This window comes from Salvelinus namaycush, unplaced genomic scaffold (assembly GCF_016432855.1).
Source record: "Salvelinus namaycush isolate Seneca unplaced genomic scaffold, SaNama_1.0 Scaffold372, whole genome shotgun sequence".
NCBI lineage: Eukaryota > Metazoa > Chordata > Actinopteri > Salmoniformes > Salmonidae > Salvelinus > Salvelinus namaycush.
Window position 1 is genome coordinate 27501 of NW_024060697.1, and position 22206 is coordinate 49706.

The window sequence follows — 22206 nt, forward strand, 5'->3', positions numbered from 1 at the left end:
GGCTAGGCTAGGGAGCTATACTAGCGGGCTAGGTATAGTGGTCCTGTCCTGATAAGAGTGCCTGCTGTGAACATTAGAGGCTAGGAGGCTAGGGAGCTAGGTTAGGTATAGTGGCCCTAACCTGATGTGTGCCTGCTGTGGACATTAGAGGCTAGGGGGTTAGACTAGGGAGCTAGGCTAGGAGGCTAGGCTAGGGAGCTATACTAGCGGGCTAGGCTAGGGAGCTAGGCTAGTGGGCTAGGCTAAGAGGCTAAGGGGCTAGGGTGCTAGGGTAGGGGGCTTTGAAGCTTCATCAGCGAGTGAGAGACACTTTGGGTTATAAGCAATGGACCTTCTATAGGAACCCATCACACCACTGTGACCTAGTAATGAAACTGAGCTCAGCTCAGGGCTTCTCCCTCCAGTCCCCAGCCAGTCCTCTATTTCAGTAAAAGCTAAAAGCTAGGGGCGTAATCACTGGGGGTTTAGGCTCCTTTCACCGCTGATCCGTTGCTGCCCTCTTCCACTCAGCCTCAGTCCCATGGGGCTAAGGGGCCAGGGGCGCAGAGAGGGCCTAATCCTGCCCCTCTTTTGTACGCCGGCCGCCGCTCAGCACAAGCCGAATGCCGAAATCCCAAACAATGATCCAGAAAGAGCCCGCCCCCAGGTCTATCCCAAAAGGCCCGGCATTCTAAACTCCCTGCGCAAGCCAAACCCACCACTGAAAGGCTCTTTAGTCTCACTGTGCAGTCTTGTGCTGATAGTATTGTTCAGATGCCAATACCAAGTCAAAATAGACAAGAGTTAACACCTGCTCAGCAGGCTTTACATCAATATCCTGTTTACTCAACAGTGGTAGTAGATGCATCTAAAGAAGGATAAGAAATAACATGCAATGAATCCAATGCATGAAATCAAAGCTATTAAAGTGGGCTGAAAGAGGAGAGGGGAGCAACTAGTGGACTGACGTGTGGCAGTGCTGCCCTCTAATGCTGCCCTCAGAGTGCTGCTGCTGCCCTCAGAGTACTGCTCCCATCATGACATAACATACTTCCCCTCCCCTCAACAAATGTATTCATTTACTCACTCACTCACACATGCACACACGCACACGCACACACAGACGCAAACACACCCAAACTCTCCCAGCCATACTCCAGTTCTTTGTCAGTAAGTAACATTGAGAGGGATCCTGAGGTGTATTTACTAGGACACCTGCCTGTGTTGTTGAAGTCTGCATTTAACATGTGCTCAATAAGGCCTCTCTCTGCCTCAAAACACATACGTCTTCTTGATGAACTGTGCTGGTGAAGGGCTAGATTTATTCATAAACATTCTTCATTATGCGGAGCAAATGTTAATTTACAGCCACTGTAAAATTGCATATCAGAGTTTGGGAGCTCATGCTAAATTGTATGTATTTGCATAAATTCCCATAAAATCCTTTGCTATCGCTGTAAAAAGAGGCAGGGTTATATCAGCAGTATAACACTGATCAGAGGTTTGGTTGTCTCCTTCCAAGTCATGGCTGTTTTTAGTGTGCAATCTGTTTGTGACAGACCACAAGTGGAGGTCACCGAGAGCAGGTTTGTGTTTCAGACCCTGTTGTGACACACTCTGTTCAGCCCCCCCCCCCCCCCCCCCATAATGACACAACATACTCCCCCTCCCCATAACAAATGTATTAATTTACACAAACACAAACAAAGCCCCAGTCAAACAGAAGCCTGTTCAGACAGAGGTTGAGTGTGGTTCAACTGCAGGTCGCTGACTTCCAGGCAGGCACATTGTCATGCTCTCAGCTCACTGTTTTTATGCAGAAATATGTTGACACAAGGCTAGCAGTCTGGGCTGCTGGTGTACTGAGTGGTGGTGGTGGTAGTGATTGTGGTGGAGGGAGGTGGGTGGGTGGGTGCAGCCAGCCAGGCAGGCAGGCAGACAGGGGGCTGCTAGATTGAGTCACTCCCCTACGGCTCAGAGGGACAGCTTGGCTGGGGCTGAGACTGGGGCTGTGGAGGTGGATGAAGCCTGGGCCTGGGTACAGGCTGTCTGCGTGTCTGTGGCCAGGGGTAAACACAGAGTGGGCTCCATGCAGCACCACGGGGCGTGCTGGCATAAAGCGTTTAAAAGGCCCTCCCAGTGGGTCTGTTCTCCTATGCCATCTGTGTGATTTACATGGCCAGAGGGGAGGCTTGCAGAGTGTTCCTATGTGTGTGTGTTCACTCAGTTCACTCACTCAGAAATACCAACTGAGAGTATGGTGAACCAGAGGTACTCTAGGGGGGAGGCAATATGGTGTGTGTGTACTCTGTGTGTGTGTGTGTGTGTGTGTGTGTGTGTGTGTGTGTGTGTGTGTGTGTGTGTGTGTGTGTGTGTGTGTGTGTGTGTGTGTGTGTGTGTGTGTGTGTGTGTGTGTGTGTGTACGTGTGTGTGTTTGTGTACGTGTGTGTGTTTGTGTACGTGTGTGTATGTGTGTGTGTGTACGTGTGTGTACGTGTGTGTATGTGTACGTGTGTGTGTACTCTGTGTGTGTGTACTCTGTGTGTGTGTACTCTGTGTGTGTGTACTCTGTGTGTGTGTGTGTGTGTGTGTGTGTGTGTGTGTGTGTGTGTGTACTCTTTGCTTTGCTATGTGTGTGTACTGTGTAGGAGTGTGGCGCTACCATGTGCAACAGATACAACTTGTCCACTGGAAGTCGTCAATCATTCAGGCCCCTGGTACTTTATGAAATTGAGTTACCTTCTCCTAACCTCAAGGCCAAAGTTAGCAGTGAATGAGAAATAATTTTGAGAAATACGAAGGCCGGCGAAAATCCCAAATGCTTAAAAAAAAAAAGCCTATTTCACAGTGGAATGATGGGGCTAATAATACAATTAAGTATGTAACGCAATATCTATCCAATAACTCCAACTCTTCATTTTAAAATGCAGGAGCCATCTTTCTCTGACGCTGTCATCATTATTCATAAATCTATTTCTATAGATTCTCATATCACAGAACCAGCAGAAACCATTAAACCACAATGGGTCGTCCATTATTGATGATGCGTTCAGAATCCACTCAGTTTATGATGTTGTATCAGCAACAGGTCAAGTTTTCAGGGGCTTGGTCAAAAGGCATGACTGACAATGAAAATGTTATTTAATATTGTTTCAAATGAATTATTTCAGCTGACTATTTTATATTTTATCATAAGACTAGCTACACTCAATTAGAATGGAAATGGATAAATCACATCAAAAATACACTGGGAATGGATCATTACTTTTTCCTAACATATTTGCGTCATGTTGAATAATATTGTCAAAGATGAACCAGCATTTACCTGGCAGTGGCTAGCACTCTCTTCCAAACCCCTTGATCTGAGGGCTCCAGCACTTTTCAATCAACTTATATAAGTATTATTGGATATCCTATATAAATACACTACTGTTTTTTAAACTGTAATAATCACACATACAGTACTGACAGGCAGACAGACGGGTACAGACAGACAGACGGGTACAGACAGGTACAGACAGACAGACAGGTACAGACAGACAGACAGACAGGTACAGACAGGTACAGACAGGTACAGACAGGTACAGACAGACAGACAGACAGACAGACAGACAGACAGACAGACAGACAGACAGACAGACAGACAGACAGACACGTCTTACCATCTGAATGAGCAGGGATGTGAGTTGTGTCAGAGGTTTGTTGATGAGCAGGAGTTCCTCTGCAGCCTGGGTCTCTCCCTGGGACTCAGCTCCCTGTAGCAGCACGCACACAGAGAGAGAGAGAGATCAGTTGACTGTCTTCAGATCAGAACTGTTGATTGACAACACTAGGTTATTGTTTTCATCTCAGCAGTAAAGAAAATGAGAAATCAATACTGTAGGAAAGAGGTAAAACAGAGAGATGAGTGAAGGGTGGTGAGACAGACAGACAAACAGACGGACAGGCGAACAGGCGAACAGGCAGCACGCACTGTGTTGAGCTAGGTTTCATCACATCTGCCAAATAATGTCTGAGGTCTGAGATGAACCTAGTGCAAGTCTTGTCCTGGGTAGAACAGTATGACTAGTCCTGTTGGACAGCTGTAAACGTGTGTTTAGGCTAGTACAGTAGAATAGTATTACTAGTCCTGTTGGACAGCTGTAGCAGTGTTGTTTAGGCTAGTACAGTAGAATAGTATTACTAGTCCTGTTAGACAGCTGTAGCAGTGTTGTTTAGGCTAGTACAGTAGAACAGTATGACTAGTCCTGTTGGACAGCTGTAGCAGTGTTGTTTAGGCTAGTACAGTAGAATAGTATTACTAGTCCTGTTGGATAGCAGTAGCAGTGTTGTTTAGGCTAGTACAGTAGAACAGTATTACTAGTCCTGTTGGACAGCTGTAGCAGTGTTGTTTAGGCTAGTACAGTAGAACAGTATGACTAGTCCTGTTGGACAGCTGTAGCAGTGTTGTTTAGGCTAGTACAGTAGAATAGTATTACTAGTCCTGTTGGATAGCAGTAGCAGTGTTGTTTAGGCTAGTACAGTAGAACAGTATTACTAGTCCTGTTGGACAGCTGTAGCAGTGTTGTTTAGGTTAGTACAGTAGAACAGTATGACTAGTCCTGTTGGACAGCTGTAGCAGTGTTGTTTAGGCTAGTACAGTAGAATAGTATTACTAGTCCTGTTGGACAGCTGTAGCAGTGTTGTTTAGGCTAGTACAGTAGAATAGTATTACTAGTCCTGTTGGACAGCTGTAGCAGTGTTGTTTAGGTTAGTACAGTAGAATAGTATTACTAGTCCTGTTGGACAGCTGTAGCAGTGTTGTTTAGGCTAGTACAGTAGAACAGTATTACTAGTCCTGTTAGACAGCTGTAGCAGTGTTGTTTAGGCTAGTACAGTAGAACAGTATGACTAGTCCTGTTGGACAGCTGTAGCAGTGTTGTTTAGGCTAGTACAATAGAATAGTATTACTAGTCCTGTTGGACAGCTGTAACAGTGTTGTTTAGGCTAGTACAGTAGAATAGTATTACTAGTCCTGTTGGACAGCTGTAGCAGTGTTGTTTAGGCTAGTACAGTAGAATAGTATTACTAGTCCTGTTGGACAGCTGTAGCAGTGTTGTTTAGGCTAGTACAGTAGAATAGTATTACTAGTCCTGTTGGACAGCTGTAACAGTGTTGTTTAGGTTAGTACAGTAGAATAGTATTACTAGTCCTGTTGGACAGCTGTAGCAGTGTTGTTTAGGCTAGTACAGTAGAACAGTATTACTAGTCCTGTTGGACAGCTGTAACAGTGTTGTTTAGGCTAGTACAGTAGAATAGTATTACTAGTCCTGTTGGACAGCTGTAGCAGTGTTGTTTAGGCTAGTACAGTAGAATAGTATTACTAGTCCTGTTGGATAGCAGTAGCAGTGTTGTTTAGGTTAGTACAGTAGAACAGTATTACTAGTCCTGTTGGACAGCTGTAACAGTGTTGTTTAGGCTAGTACAGTAGAATAGTATTACTAGTCCTGTTGGACAGCTGTAGCAGTGTTGTTTAGGCTAGTACAGTAGAATAGTATTACTAGTCCTGTTGGACAGCTGTAGCAGTGTTGTTTAGGCTAGTACAGTAGAATAGTATTACTAGTCCTGTTGGACAGCTGTAGCAGTGTTGTTTAGGTTAGTACAGTAGAATAGTATTACTAGTCCTGTTGGACAGCTGTAGCAGTGTTGTTTAGGCTAGTACAGTAGAATAGTATTACTAGTCCTGTTGGACAGCTGTAACAGTGTTGTTTAGGCTAGTACAGTAGAATAGTATTACTAGTCCTGTTGGACAGCTGTAGCAGTGTTGTTTAGGCTAGTACAGTAGAATAGTATTACTAGTCCTCTTGGACAGCTGTAGCAGTGTTGTTTAGGCTACTACAGTAGAATAGTATTACTAGTCCTGTTGGACAGCTGTAGCAGTGTTGTTTAGGTTAGTACAGTAGAACAGTATTACTAGTCCTGTTGGACAGCTGTAACAGTGTTGTTTAGGCTAGTACAGTAGAACAGTATTACTAGTCCTGTTGGACAGCTGTAGCACCACTAGACTCACACTAACATATTCAAATCTTCAAATCTCCTTTAAAACAAATGACTGGCCTTAACAGCAGTCATTAAAAGCACCTCCTGGGATGTAGATTTCATTTCTATGACAAACTGGCTGTTCCCTTTGGTGGATGGAAATAGATGTAGAACAAATAAAAATAATACCAAACAAGTCCTTTTCAAACTTCTGTTTCCCCCCCAGACTCATTCTGCTGGTTGGTTGGGTTAGACTGAAAGACACACTCTCCATCTGGTTCTCTTCTGGTTTCTCAACCCCCCCCCCCCCCCCCCCCCGCTCCTCTCCCTCCTTTTCTCTCTCTCTCTCCCTCCTCTCCTTTCCCCTCTGTCCTCTCCCTCCTCTCCTCTCTCTCTTTCCTTCTGAGGGACTGCTGGCTTATTTTAAGCAGGTTTTTCGGTCAGCACAAAACTTTGGGAAGGAAGATTGGCTGTCTGCAGTTAATGTGATTATTATTCCATGCTATTTTTTCAGCTCTTCTTCTTTTGCTTAATTGTGAAGCATGTAGAACTTTCTCGATTAACTTCCTCATCCATTTAAAATATTAATTCTGAGTGAATCTGAGAGAGAGAGAGAGAGCGAGACAACTTGAAGACGACACTGGCCACATATTCTTCCTTCCTTATCATTATTACCTAAATGAATTTGGTTTGTGCAGAAGCCCTTTTAATGAGCTTTGCATTTTTTCATTCCAGTGAGAGAATTGATTTCCATTATGTTATTCCCCTCTCCTCTCGTCTCCTCTGCTCTCCCAATGTCCGGGCTGCATAAATATGTATACCAGGAAGTGGAGGAAGGCTCTGTAGAGGACAACTAAAGCTAATGAGGGCCAGTGGGAGACAATGAAGTGTCCCTCGGGTGGGGGACCTTGTGGATCCTTAGTGTCTAAAAGATGAACTTCAATGAGATATATTTGCTTCTTACTGCTCATCCTACTGGAAGTTGAGAAGAGGCAAATATATAAAATACAGTGCATTCAGAAAGCATTCAGAGCCCTTGACTTTTTCAACATTTTGTTACGTTACAGCATTAAATAGTTGTTTTCCCCTCCTCAATCTACACACAATGCCCCATAATGATGAAGCAAAAACAGGTTTTTATAAAATTTATAAAAAATAAAAAAACGGAAATATCACATTTACATAAGTATTCAGACCTTTTACTCCGTACTTGTTGAAGCACCTCAAGTCTTCTTGGGTATGAGGCTACAAGCTTGGTACAACTGTATTTGGGGAGTTTATCCCATTCTTCTCTGCAGATCCTCTCAAGCTCTGTTAGGTTAGGAAGGAGAGCGTCGCTGCACAGTTATTTTTTTGGTCTCTCCAGAGATGTTCAATCAGGTTCAAGTCCGGGCTCTGGCTGGGCCACTCAAGGAGACAGAGACACTGTGAAGCACGGTGATGAGGTGTGATGGTGTGGGGGTGCTTTGCTAGGACCAAAAGGCTCCTCAACAGCTTCTACCTCCAAGCCATAAGACTGCTGAACAACTCCTAAAATCGCCACTGGACAATTTACATTGACCCCCCCCCTCCCTTTTGTACACTCACTGTTTGCTTGTTACCTGTGCAGTCATTTCGCCCCCACCTACATGTACAGATTACCTCAACTAGCCTGTAGCCCCGCACACTGACTCGGTACCGGTGCCCCCTGTATATAGCCTCGTTATTGTTATTCTTATTGTGTTACTTTTTATTTTAGTCTACTTCGTAAAAATCTTCTTCTTGAACTGCACTGTTGGTTAAGGGCTTGTAAGTAAGCATTTCACGGTAAAGTCTACACTTGTTGTATTCGGCGCATGTGACAAATACAATTGGATTTGATTTTAAGTGCTGCATCAGATGACCTGGCCTCCACAATCACCCGACCTCAACCCAATCGAGATGGTTTGGGATGAGTTGGACCGCAGAGTGAAGGAAAACAGCCAACAAGTGCTCAGCATATGTGGGAACTCCTTCAAGACTGTTGGAAAAGCATTCCAGGTGAAGCTGGTTGAGAGAATGCCAAGAGTGTGCAAAGCTGTCATCAAGGCAAAGGGTGGCTACTTTGAAGAACTTAAAATATATTTAGATTTGTTTAAGACTTTATTCGTTACTACATGATTCCATATGTGTTATTTCATAGTTTTGATGTCTTCACAATTATTCTACAATGTAGAAAATAGTAAAAATAAAGAAAAACCCTTGAATGAGTAGGTGTGTTCAAACTTTTGACTAGTACTGTAAATTGTGGCAGACTAGGGGGTTGGGTCAAAAGAGAACACCGGCGTGTTTCGATCGACGAGCTCCCTGAGCTCTTGCTTCTGGGCTGGGTCAAGGTCCTCATTGTTCGGGTCCACCACTGGTACCGTTGGCATCCTGGGTCTCGAGCTTAACACGGCAAGGCTGTCCTCTCGTGCCACTTCTTCAACAGGGACACGTGGTAAATCTGTTGGGGTTTCCGTCTCCCCGGCTGCCGTACGCGGTAATTGACAGTTCCCAGCTTCTCGCTCACCTCGTATGGCCCGTGCCATGTTGCCAGGAACTTACTTTCGGCCGTGGGGATTAAGACCAATACCCTGTCTTCCACCTGGAATTCTCGGGGCTGGGCTCTCCGATTGTAGACCTGGGCTTGGGCGCATTGGACCTTCTCCATATGTTCCCTCACGACTGGCCATATGGCTGTCATCCGCTCCCTCATCGTCTCCACGTGCTCTACCACGCTGCGTAAGGGGGTCGGTTGGGCTTCCCACACCTCCTTGGCGAGGTCCAGTAGGCCTCTTGGCCTCCTCCCGTAGAGGAGTTCGAAAGGGGAAAACCCAGTGGAGGACTGGGGTACTTCTCAAATTGAGAACATTAGGTGGTGTAGTAGCTGGTCCCAGTTCTTCCCGTCCTGCACGATGACCTTCCGCAGCATTTGTTTGAGCATTTTATTGAACCGCTCAATGAGCCCATCCGTCTGCGGGTGGAAGACGGAGGTCCGGCAGTCATTTGACACTCCGGGCAGCTGCGACAGTCATTTTCCACGGCCCTCCTCATCCCGGGCCAGTGGAACCGGGCGGCGATCCGTTCCCGGGTCTCCTCCATTCCCAGGTGCACCCCCAACAGGTGGGCCAGCTGAAGAACGGTTCCCACGTACCGTCGGGGCAGCAACAATACCTCTTGAAGTTCCCCCTGTTGGCGCGACACCTGATACAAAAGGTTATTCTTGATTTGGAAATGGGGGTATCGCCAGTCACTCACCCCCGGACGTAGCTGTCCATCCACCGCTATCACTTGGGCTGCGGCGGCTTTCAAGTTAGGATCCTCCCACTGGGCTGTCCCGAATTGTCCCCTCAGTTGGCCCCAAGGGGGTGTCTCGACTGGCCCCTGGAAATCGAGGAGGGGGAGTCTGGGCTCTTCCTCCCGTGGTTCCCTAGGCGGGTCGGGTTCCGGCACCCACTCCGACTCCGGACGCGTAGATACAGGTTGATCAACCGTTTGCTTCCGGGCCGCACAGGCGATAGGTCGTCCTCGCTCTCGTCTTCGCTCAGCTCGTACCTTCTTCCCCAGCTTGTTCCCCCACAGAGCCGCGGACAGCGGACAATCTTGTCCCAGTAGGAGAGGTACCCGCAACTCTGTTATTGCACCCACCATCATCTGGCAGTTCCCTTGTGTCGTCACGATGTTGGCTCATACGGTTGGATACCGCTTTGTGTCCCCGTGAACACAGGAAATAGACATCTCCCTACCACGTTCAGTATCCTGGTTCAGCAGGCTCGTGGTTACGAGGGTAACCATATTTCCGGAGTCTAATAGAGCTTCCGTGTCGTGTCCGTCAACCTTCACCGGGACCATGGGTGCAGTTGATTCGTGGTGTGCCCAACAGGAGGTGACGCAGTTCACTGCGTGACCCACCTCGCCTCCGGGGCTTGCTGATGGCATCGAGTCCTCTCGAGCCGGGCAATTCCAGGCAGTGTGCCCCCGGGCGCCACACTCAAAACACCTTCTTTGGTCTCCATCTACCTGGGGTCGTCGGTGGCGGGTCGGCCCTACCCCAGCCGTCTCTCCACAGGTTTGCGGTCTCTTGGCCCTGCCGACTGTCGGTTCGGGGTACACAGCAGTGGGTCTGTCCTTCCGACTCCTCGAACAGGTCGCCGACTCGGCCCGGCTTCCACTCAGCAGGGCCTGAGTGTTCTGATGCGTCTCCACTGCTTCCAGGAAGCCCTCCAAGGTCTGGGGCGCACATAGACTCGCTGCCCTCTTCATGTCGTGGGGTAGTGCCCGTAGGAAGCAATCCAGGACCACTTTGTCTAGGATGGAGAGGGTGGATACATCGGTTAGGAGCCACCCCCTGGTGACTCGCAGTAGGTCGCTCATCTGGGCTCGGGGGGATGCGTCGGCTACGAACCTCCAGTCGTGGAATAGTTGAGCCCGATGGGCCAGGCTGTACCCGTAGCGGCTGAGTATCTCCCGTTTGAGTCCATCGTAGTTAGCTGCCTGTTTATCGTTCAGGTCCCAATACGCCTTCTGGGCATTCCCAGAGAGGAACGGGGCCAGTAGACTGGCCCACTTCTGCCTTGGCCATCCTTCCCGTAGTGCTGTCCGTTCAAATATACAGAGGTATACATACCCTACATTACTCATCTCATATGTATATACCGTACTCTATACCATCTACTGCACCTTGCCTATGCCGTTCTGTACCATCACTCATATATTTTTATGTACATATTCTTCATCCCTTTACACTTGTGTGTATAAGGTAGTTGTTGTGAAATTGTTAGGTTAGATTACTCGTTGGTTATTACTGCATTGTCGGAACTAGAAGCACAAGCATTTCACTACACTCGCATTAACATCTGCTAACCATGTGTATGTGACAAATAACATTTGATTTGATTTGAGGTAGGTTTTGATGTCGTCATCTTCTGTTAGCTTGATTAAAAACTTGTTTGGATGTGATTCAGTAGACGCTCCTCCTTGTAGCTTCCTGATTTCCTCAATGAGGTGGACGTTTTGTAGCCACTGTTCCTCCAGCATTCGTTCCTGAAACGCCTGTTGGGCTTGTTGGGCCCGGATGAACTGAGCTATCAACTCGTCCATGCTGATGCTGTGTAAACGTCAACTCTGATCTGACCACGTTATCAGAATGCCTGCATTCTCCACCACTTGTGGCAGACCAGGGGGTTGGGTCAAAACGTTTACACAGATCAGACACGGACAGAGTAGGATTAGCTCAGTTTCAAAGGTGTTTATTAAAATAAAAGTCCAAAAGAAAAGAATAGGTCTCCCCCAAGAGACCCTCTCCAGGATACCGTCTTCTGGGCTCCGGGTCTTGCTGTATCCTGTGGGGATCAAAAACTGAACTTCCTCCTGTTACCTCTGGTACCGTCCCCAACTATACGGGAGTCCTTTCCTCCCCCAGTCTCTTCCTTGTGTGCTGCCCTTCTGGCAACTTTATGCGACTTGTACAGTTGGTGAGCAATCAGCCCTTGATTACTCACCAATCCCCAATCAGCCCCAATTAGTCCTGGCCGGAGAGCCCGTCGAGACCTGGCACGTCCAGCAGATGGAGCCATCGCCTCGTGATGTATACTCCGTCTGTCAACAGGCCTTGACGAGTCTCCTCCTGGTGGCTGACCTGCTGTACGCCACAAATATAGCTACTTCCTCACTGTGAGTCACCTAGATGTGATAGGTGGACATTGAGTGCCCTACACACACTCAAGCCCTCCGCCAACGCACGCACACACGCACATACACGTAGAATCAGGAATTCCCCAGGGCAGCTGTCTAGGCCCCTTACTTTTTCATTCTTTACTAATGACATGCCACTTGCAACATTATACACGTCAGCTACCACAGCGACTGAAATGATTGCAACACTTAACAAAGAGCTGCAGTTAGTTTCAGAATGGGTGGCAAGTAATAAGTCAATCCTAAATATTTCAAAAACTAAAAGCATTGTTTTTGGGACAAATCATTCACTAAACCTCAACTAAATCTTGTAATTAATAATGTGGAAATTGAGCAAGTTGAGGTGACTAATCTGCTTGGAGTAACCCTGGATTGTAAACTGTCATGGTCAAAACATATTGATACAACAGTAGCTAAGATGGGGAGAAGTCTGTCCATAATAAAGTGCTGCTCTGTCTTCTTAACAGCACTATCAACAAGGCAGGTCCTACAGGCCCTAGATTTGTCGCACCTAGACTACTGTTCAGTCGTGTAGGTCAGGTGCCACAAAGAGGGACTGAGGAAAATTACAATTGGCTCAGAACAGGGCAGCACGGCTGGCCCTTAAAAGTACATAGGGAGCTAACATTAATGATATGCATGTCAATCACTCATGGCTCAAAGTGGAGGAGAGATCGACTTCATCACTACTTGTTTTTGTAAGAAGTATTGACTAATGGGGATCCCTAACACACACACACACACACACACACACACACACACACACACACACACACACACACACACACACACACACACACACACACACACACACACACACACACACACACACACACACACTTCACCAGCCTGTTCAAAAATAGATTATGGATACAGGTAGGGTTGCACGATATGGGCCAAAAATCAAATTGCGATTTTCTTACCAAATATTGCGATTGCGATTTTCTTACCAAATATTGAGATTTGACATGCGATATACACCAAAACCCTTGAGTGAACTGTTGGAATCATAGAAATAGAATGATTTATATTAAGACGCAACGTGAAAAGCAGCATCGTTCTTGTTAGAAACGATCTGTTGAATGCAATGACCTAACAGAGCAGCATGCAAACATAGAACGACTCTAACAGGAAGGAGGAGGAGCTGTGCAAACATAGAACGACTCTAACAGGAAGGAGGAGGAGCTGTGCAAACATAGAACGACTCTAACAGGAAGGAGGAGTAGCTGTGCGGCTTGAGTGACAGGGGGCGGGGCTTGGTATGTGTGGGAAGCAGCCCCAAGAGAAAGGGAGAGAGACGACAAACAGAATAAACGATGAAAACATACGCTACACGCGGCTGAGTGGTGCTTCAAGGTATTGCATGCAATATGGATCTCTTGCGAAATGGATATTGCACATGATTCCGATGTGAAGTGGAGTAATTGTGCAGCCCTGGATACTGTACGTTTAGCATACCTGGAGTGCAATGCGCACCACTCTGGATGTGCTGGTAAGTACATTGTGTAGAGTGTCCAGTAGAGACAACAGGAGATCATGGCTACTCTTCCTCCCAGGCCTCTCCTCTCTCTCCACGTACAGGATGGCTGCCTTGCTGAAGACCCTGCAGACCACCTCCACCAGACCTGAGTAAAACACAACACACACAGCATGAAGGATGACCAGACCTGAGTAAAACACAACACACACACACAGCATGAAGGATGACCAGACCTGAGTAAAACACAACACACAGCATGAAGGATGACCAGACCTGAATAAAACACAACACACACAGCATGAAGGATGACCAGACCTGAATAAAACACAACACACACAGCATGAAGGATGACCAGACCTGAATAAAACACAACACACAGCATGAAGGATGACCAGACCTGAATAAAATACAACACACAGCATGAAGGATGAAGGATGACCAGACCTGAGTAAAACACAACACACACAGCATGAAGGATGACCAGACCTGAATAAAACACAACACACAGCATGAAGGATGACCAGACCTGAATAAAACACAACACACACAGCATAAAGGATGACCGGACCTGAGTAAAACACAACACACAGCATGAAGGATGACCAGACCTGAGTAAAACACAACACACACAGCATGAAGGATGACCAGACCTGAGTAAAACACAACACACAGCATGAAGGATGACCAGACCTGAGTAAAACACAACACACACAGCATGAAGGATGAAGGATGACCAGACCTGAATAAAACACAACACACACAGCATGAAGGATGACCAGACCTGAATAAAACACAACACACAGCATGAAGGATGACCAGACCTGAATAAAACACAACACACACAGCATGAAGGATGACCAGACCTGAGTAAAACACAACACACAGCATGAAGGATGACCAGACCTGAGTAAAACACAACACACACAGCATGAAGGATGACCAGACCTGAGTAAAACACAACACACACAGCATGAAGGATGACCAGACCTGAGTAAAACACAACACACACAGCATGAAGGATGACCAGACCTGAATAAAACACAACACACACAGCATGAAGGATGACCAGACCTGAGTAAAACACAACACACACAGCATGAAGGATGACCAGACCTGAATAAAACACAACACACAGCATGAAGGATGACCAGACCTGAGTAAAACACAACACACACAAGATGAAGAGGATCAAACAAGGGATGTGTCCCAAATAGCATCATATTCCCTATATAGTGCACTACTTTTGACCAGAGCCCTATGGGAATAGGGTGCCATTTGGAACACAAACAAGAGGCTTTAGCTGGTCCCAGAGGACATAAATACCAAGAACCAATGGCTCCACCACACAGAGTTTTAAAGTACAAGCTGGTGTTTTACAAGGCCTCAATACAACTCACTCTACTTAAAGTGAAGTTGCACTTCTCTTCCATTGATGAAGTACATGAACCAGTTTCAGGCCTTGAGAGAAGGCCCTTTATGATACATCACAGAGAGTAGCTCTCTCCTACTGATGGGCTACTTCCTCCAGTATGATCTATACAGGATATTAGATCATATATAAACCTCAAGATGCTGCCATTGGTAGCAAAATTATGCTAGAAAATAGACTAATAATGACAGAAAACGTAAATGCGAACTGGGTGCTTTTTGCACATGGAGGATGCCCCTCCAGACATTCTGTATGATACAGTTATATCACTGAGTTACAAATCATACTTCTCCTCCATCCCAATTACTACAGAAAGATATCATCTCTTTCCGCTGACACAAAACCTTTGCCTTCTCCTGTCTAGTGCTTTATTTGCCATGCCTTGTTGAAATATTAAGAGTGTATGAACAATCTGCTTTGTCTTTAAAGACAGAATAACCTTTTCAGACAGTTTCTCAAGAGCGCTCTTCTCTGTCTGACCGGTCACCCCGGATCCCGGCAGCTAGTCGAACCCTGTGCTGCCATCTGAGAGCAACGCTCTCTCCACAATAAACACCTGTCTTCAGTGGAACCATCCGGCTTTCAATAGATAGGTACACCTACCAAGGGAGAATGACAGTGATAATATGATACATCATTATGTGTCATCTGGAATACAAAGAGCAGCAGATTTCACCTTGACAAAAATCACCGAACAACAATAAACCATGCAGTCAAAAAAAACTCCCAGTTATACATAAATAAAATGTGAAGGACGGTACAAAAATCCTCAGAAAAGAACTAGGCTTAAATATATTCCGAATAGATTTGCCTCAGAAAAATTAACTCAATGTTGGGCAGATATTGTCTGATTGCTCAACAAACTGGCTACGGCAGGATGGCTGCATTAGTGCTGCTTCAGAGGAAATGATGAAAGGAGTAGAGAGAGAGAGAGGGAGAGAGTGAAAGAGAGAGAGAGAAGGGGGAGAGTGAAATAGAGAGAGGGGGAGAGTGAGCGAGAGGAGACAGAGAAAGGCATACAGACGGACAGAGGGCCAGTGAGAGTGGCGTCCATATTCAATGTACTGTGGTGAACCATTCTGATGAATAATATCCTGATGATGAATAATAATACAAAACAGTCTTCAACAGCGCTCCTCTCCCTATAGGAAGGCTCTTCTTTAATAAGAATGTTTTTTGCTTTTGTATTTTTGCTTTTTACCCCAATTATATGATATCAAATTGGTAGTTACAGTCTTGTCCCATTGCTGCAACTCCCGGACTCGGGAGAGGCGAAGGTCGAGAGCCATGCGTCCTCCGAAACACGACCCGCCAAGCCGCACTGCTTCTTGACACAATGCCTGCTTAACCCGGAAGCCACCGCACCAATGTGTCGGAGCAAACACCGTACACCTGGCGACCGTGTCAGCGTATTGTTACAGATACAGGTATCCTGGGGGGTATTTGTATTTCTCCTCTGTCCTAGTAACAGGTGGCAGTCATCAGTCGCATCAATCTGAAGACACACCTCCTCCTGTTTCCCTTACCCAATCACATCCCTTTTCCCTTGGTTTAAAAACCCAGTCAGTAGTTTTCCCAGTGTCTCTCTCTCTCTCTCTCCCTCTCGATTTGCTGAAGACCACATATTCTTTCATACCCCACAGTTTAGTTTGTTTGTGCGGATACATCTCACATTGTCTGTTATCATGTGAGTATGTACTGCTGTTGTGTATTATTGTTGGTTGGTTGGTGGGAAAAGGGGATAACCAGCCAAGTCGCCCTTGGGCGAATAAATACCCTAGTTAGAACTGGGCGGACCACCCACTGTATTTTATTGGTTAGTTAGCTAGCTGTTCTTTACCCAGTAAGTCTAGCTTAGGGGTTTTGGGATATTTATGATTTCTTTCCTTGGGTCCAGCTCAGCCCCATTTTCCCACACCCCATTACCCCATTTCCCACACCCCACCCCACCCCACACCCCACACCCCACCCATTAGTGTGTTTGACAATAAACCTAAAGTGTTTGATGGTAGGTTTAGGTTGTCTGTGGATTTCTTTTAGTTGTCACTGTTCCTTTTCACTGTTGTGATTTGCATGAGATATGTTACGGGTCTCGTTTCCCAATTCTCCTGTGGCGGGCCGGGTGCACTCCACCCGGCCCGCCACAGGAGTCGCTAGACAGCGATGGGACAAGGACATCCCGGCCGGCCAAACCCTCCCCTAACCCGGACGACGCTGGGCCAATTGTGAGCCGCCTCATCGGTCTCCCGGTCGCAGCCGGCTGAGACACAGCCTGGGATCAAATCTGGGTCTGCGATGCAGTGCCTTAGACCGCTGAGCCACTCGGGAGGCCTTTAAGAGTGTCTTTTACCTGGAAATGGGAGGGGTTATAACCATGCTAATGAGAGTACCTGACAACAACCCTTCTGCCTGCCTGCCTGTCTATCGGTTTGTCTGTCTGTCTATCTGCCTGCCTGCTGAGAAACACACAAAGGCCGTACTAGAGAATGAATGGCTCGCTGGAAAAGGCCTGTGTGGGTAGAGTACAAGTGTGTGTGTGTGGCTATATTCAAGCCTCTCCATGAACGACAAGGTTCTTCTGGAAGTGTTGTGTTTTGACTGTGTGGTGACCTGAGGCAGCAAGACTGTTTATCTGTGTTTACCACTCCAGGCTTTTTGGAAGGAGACATTTGTCAGTGTTTCTGTTTTTCTCTCTCTCTCTCTCTCTCTCTCTTTCTCTCACTCTGCATTTCTGAAGATAACTCAGAAATATCTCCACAATGCCTTGCATTATGCCGCGGACAATATAATTACTGTGGTGAATGGCCTAAACACCAGGCAGAAAAGCAGACAGGCGGGACATTGTCCTTTACAGTTCAGCTATCCAGATCTCAACAGAAAGCTTCAGTTGCCATAGTGAAACGTAATAGGATGAATGGCTCGCGACAATTAAATGACTGTAGGTCTGAATAAACCCCTCAGAGAAACAGATACTTGACTGTAGGTCTGAATAAACCCCTCAGAGAAACAGATACTTGACTGTAGGTCTGAATAAACCCCTCAGGGAAACAGATACTTGACTGTAGGTCTGAATAAACCCCTCAGAGAAACAGATACTTGACTGTAGGTCTGAATAAACCCCTCAGAGAAACAGATACTTGACTGTAGGTCTGAATAAACCCCTCAGAGAAACAGATACTTGACTGTAGGTCTGAATAAACCCCTCAGAGAAACAGATACTTGACTGTAGGTCTGAATAAACCCCTCAGAGAAACAGATACTTGACTGTAGGTCTGAATAAACCCCTCAGAGAAACAGATACTTGACTGTAGGTCTGAATAAACCCCTCAGAGAAACAGATACTTGACTGTAGGTCTGAATAAACCTCTCAGAGAAACAGATACTTGACTGTAGGTCTGAATAAACCCCTCAGAGAAACAGATACTTGACTGTAGGTCTGAATAAACCCCTCAGAGAAACAGATACTTGACTGTAGGTCTGAATAAACCCCTCAGAGAAACAGATACTTGACTGTAGGTCTGAATAAACCCCTCAGAGAAACAGATACTTGACTGTAGGTCTGAATAAACCCCTCAGAGAAACAGATACTTGACTGTAGGTCTGAATAAACCCCTCAGAGAAACAGATACTTGACTGTAGGTCTGAATAAACCCCTCAGAGAAACAGATACTTGACTGTAGGTCTGAATAAACCCCTCAGAGAAACAGATACTTGACTGTAGGTCTGAATAAACCCCTCAGGGAAACAGATACTTGACTGTAGGTCTGAATAAACCCCTCAGAGAAACATATACTTGACTGTAGGTCTGAATAAACCCCTCAGAGAAACAGATACTTGACTGTAGGTCTGAATAAACCCCTCAGAGAAACATATACTTGACTGTAGGTCTGAATAAACCCCTCAGAGAAACAGATACTTGACTGTAGGTCTGAATAAACCCCTCAGAGAAACAGATACTTGACTGTAGGTCTGAATAAACCCCTCAGAGAAACAGATACTTGACTGTAGGTCTGAATAAACCCCTCAGAGAAACAGATACTTGACTGTAGGTCTGAATAAACCCCTCAGAGAAACAGATACTTGACTGTAGGTCTGAATAAACCCCTCAGAGAAACAGATACTTGACTGTAGGTCTGAATAAACCCCTCAGAGAAACAGATACTTGACTGTAGGTCTGAATAAACCCCTCAGAGAAACAGATACTTGACTGTAGGTCTGAATAAACCTCTCAGAGAAACAGATACTTGACTGTAGGTCTGAATAAACCCCTCAGAGAAACAGATACTTGAGTGTAGGTCTGAATAAACCCCTCAGAGAAACAGATACTTGACTGTAGGTCTGAATAAACCCCTCAGAGAAACAGATACTTGACTGTAGGTCTGAATAAACCCCTCAGAGAAACAGATACTTGACTGTAGGTCTGAATAAACCCCTCAGAGAAACAGATACTTGACTGTAGGTCTGAATAAACCCCTCAGAGAAACAGATACTTGACTGTAGGTCTGAATAAACCCATCAGAGAAACAGATACTTGACTGTAGGTCTGAATAAACCCCTCAGAGAAACAGATACTTGACTGTAGGTCTGAATAAACCCCTCAGAGAAACAGATACTTGACTGTAGGTCTGAATAAACCCCTCAGAGAAACAGATACTTGACTGTAGGTCTGAATAAACCCCTCAGAGAAACAGATACTTGACTGTAGGTCTGAATAAACCCCTCAGAGAAACAGATACTTGACTGTAGGTCTGAATAAACCCCTCAGAGAAACAGATACTTGACTGTAGGTCTGAATAAACCCCTCAGAGAAACAGATACTTGACTGTAGGTCTGAATAAACCCCTCAGAGAAACAGATACTTGACTGTAGGTCTGAATAAACCCCTCAGAGAAACAGATACTTGACTGTAGGTCTGAATAAACCCCTCAGAGAAACAGATACTTTGTGCACTGTATACAATATACACAGAGTGTATAAAACATTAGGAACACCTTCCTAATATTGAGTTGCACCCTCTTTTGCCCTCAGAATAGCCTCAATTCGTCGGGGCATGGACTCTACAAGGTGTTGAAAGCGTTTCACAGGGATGCTGGCCCATGTTGACTCCAATGCTTCCCACAGTTGTCAAGTTGGCTGGATGTCCTTTGGGTGGTGGACCATTCTTGATACACATGGGAAACTGTTGAGCATGAAAAACCCTGCAGCTTTGTAGTTCTTTACAAACTCAAACCGGTGCGCCTGGCAACTACTACCATACTCCATTCAAAGGCACTTAAATATTTTGTCTTGCCCATTCACCCTCTGAATGGCGCACATACACAATCCATGTCTCAATTGACTCAAGACTTAAAAATCCTTCTTTAACCCATGTCCTTCCCTTCATCTACACTGACTCAAATGGATTTAACAAGTGGCATCAATAAGGGATCATAGCTTTCACCTGGTCAGTCTGTCATGGAAAGACACTCAGTGTATTAAAACACAACAAGCAGACTGGCTGTTGTGCTGCTACTCTACTTCCTCGTGCTTGGCTCCGCACGGCACTACACAGCACTCCCAGGGGTCCCTTATCTCCACACTGGCCAATTAGAAAACTCATCTCATCCACTCACCGGCTGTCTCTCTCTCACACACACAACCGGCCCTGCCGCGTTCGTCCACTCTCCCTCAGTCTCTCGGTCTCTCTCTCTCTCTTAAAAGAAGCCAATTACACCAGTTTTCCCCTGCCTGCGTTTTCGTGAGCCTGATCTGGAGTGGGCCACTAGCACAGCCAGAGACGGAGACAGAGAGAGGAGAGCTGCTAGAGATAGCTCTAATTACCAGGGTTATATTTAGTGCTGGGTCAACACATTCCTCAAAAAAAGACCTGATTGGTGCATAATGATGCTGACTTCATAAAGTCACTCGCAAGTGACCCCCCTGTAATGAGAAGGGTAAAGGAGGAAAGAGAGGAAGTCGCCCCCTATTTTGAAGGACGAACGTCGAGCCCCGGAGTGGAAGTGGTATTCCTATTGGTTGACAGGGGGAGGTGGGGGGCGGGGAGTGGGGCTTTTGTTGACAGACTGAGGGGTTTCCTCTTTCCTGTTCTGCTAGGTAGCAATTACAGCCAGGGACCTGAAAGCTTTCTGACACTCACACCTATAATTCACAGGGCCCCAGCCCCGTGCTCCAGCATGATGCAACATGCAGACAAAATACAGTTACTGACACAAACAGAGGTACGAACCGTTTGACACACCTGCAAAACTCCACCACACCACAGAGTTGACTCTCCCGTAGCTAACAGCTAACCCATTTCCATAGCATTCTGAATACATTCTCCACTGAGCAGGTGGTACATGTTGTGCTGCTCCACAGTAATATAATGAGTAACCATTCAACATTGTCACTATGCAGCAGAAGCATTCAGTCAGTATAAGTGGAGCCAAAACAAAGGTTCATTCTGTACTGATAATCCTCCCACTCACCTAATAAATTAAAAGCTCACACACTGCCATCTTCCTCTTCCTCTATTTTACTGTACCCATGTATAGCAACGTGTGTTTATTGAATAATCTACATATCCATGATTAAGTAGAAGATGAAGTATCCATGATTAAGTAGCATCATCTGTTAGCAGCATCTCTCTGCCAGTCTACACTCAGCTCCATCATATCCTCACATGGTCTCTCCTATCATTGCTATGCAGATGACACTCAACTACTCTTCTCCTTCCCCCCCGTCTGACACCCAGGTGGCGGCACGCATCTCTACATGCCTGGCAGACATCTTAGCTTGGATGTCAGCCCAACACCTCAAGCTTAACCTTGACAAGACTGTGCTGCTCTTCCTCCCGGGGAAGGCCTGCCCGCTCCAATACCTCTCCATCACGGTTGACATCTCCACGGTGTCACCCTCCCAGAGTGCAAAGAACCTTGGAGTGACCCTGGAAAACACCCTGTTGTTTTCTGCTAACATTAAAGCAGTGACTTGCGAGGGGGCGCTGGTGAGCAGCAACATGTGAAGACGCGTTTTCTCGGTGCTCCTGTCCAGGGCTGTAAGAGGTGCGTAACTGGCTGCAGGGAAGTCAGGCGCTGGAGAGCAGACATAGGTAACAACCGGAGCAGTTTATTTAGGCAAAACAAACTGCACCCAGAAACAACAAAATACGGGTTAAAATAACCTGTCGCAAACCAGTTAGAAATGCACAAACACTTTACAACAAACAATTCCACACACAGACATGGGGGGAACAGAGGGTTATGTACACGTCACGTAATGAGGGAATGTAAACCAGGTGTGTGGGAAAACAAGACAAAACAATGGAAAATGGAAAATGAAAGGTGGATCGGCGATGGCTAGAAGACCGGTGACGTCGACTGCCGAACGCCGCCCGAACAAGGAGAGGAACCGACTTCGGCGGAAGTCGTGACAAGGGCGAACAATTTACTATTAATATTTCAGGAACACCTCCCCTACCGTGTTAATTTAGTAACATTTTATTAGGAGTCAAACCTGATTTTTTTTCTTTACATTTTTGTCCTTTTCATCGTGAAATGTCGAAACAACAACGGCCACGAGTCACAAAAGAGCAGGCCTCTACTAAAGCATCGGGCTCAGCGGACAC

General features: G+C 46.2%; 1 protein-coding gene across 1 annotated transcript in view; it reads right to left on the reverse strand.

The window, feature by feature from the left end:
• The window catches only part of ulk4 (unc-51 like kinase 4), a 123306-nt gene that overhangs the window by 6226 nt on the left and 94874 nt on the right, over positions 1-22206 (reverse strand). The window contains exons 33-34 of the mRNA XM_038985751.1: positions 13150-13316; positions 3642-3734 (exon numbers count right to left, since the gene is read on the reverse strand). Coding sequence (XP_038841679.1) covers positions 3642-3734; positions 13150-13316 — 260 coding nt within the window. The remainder of the gene's footprint in view (positions 1-3641; positions 3735-13149; positions 13317-22206) is intronic.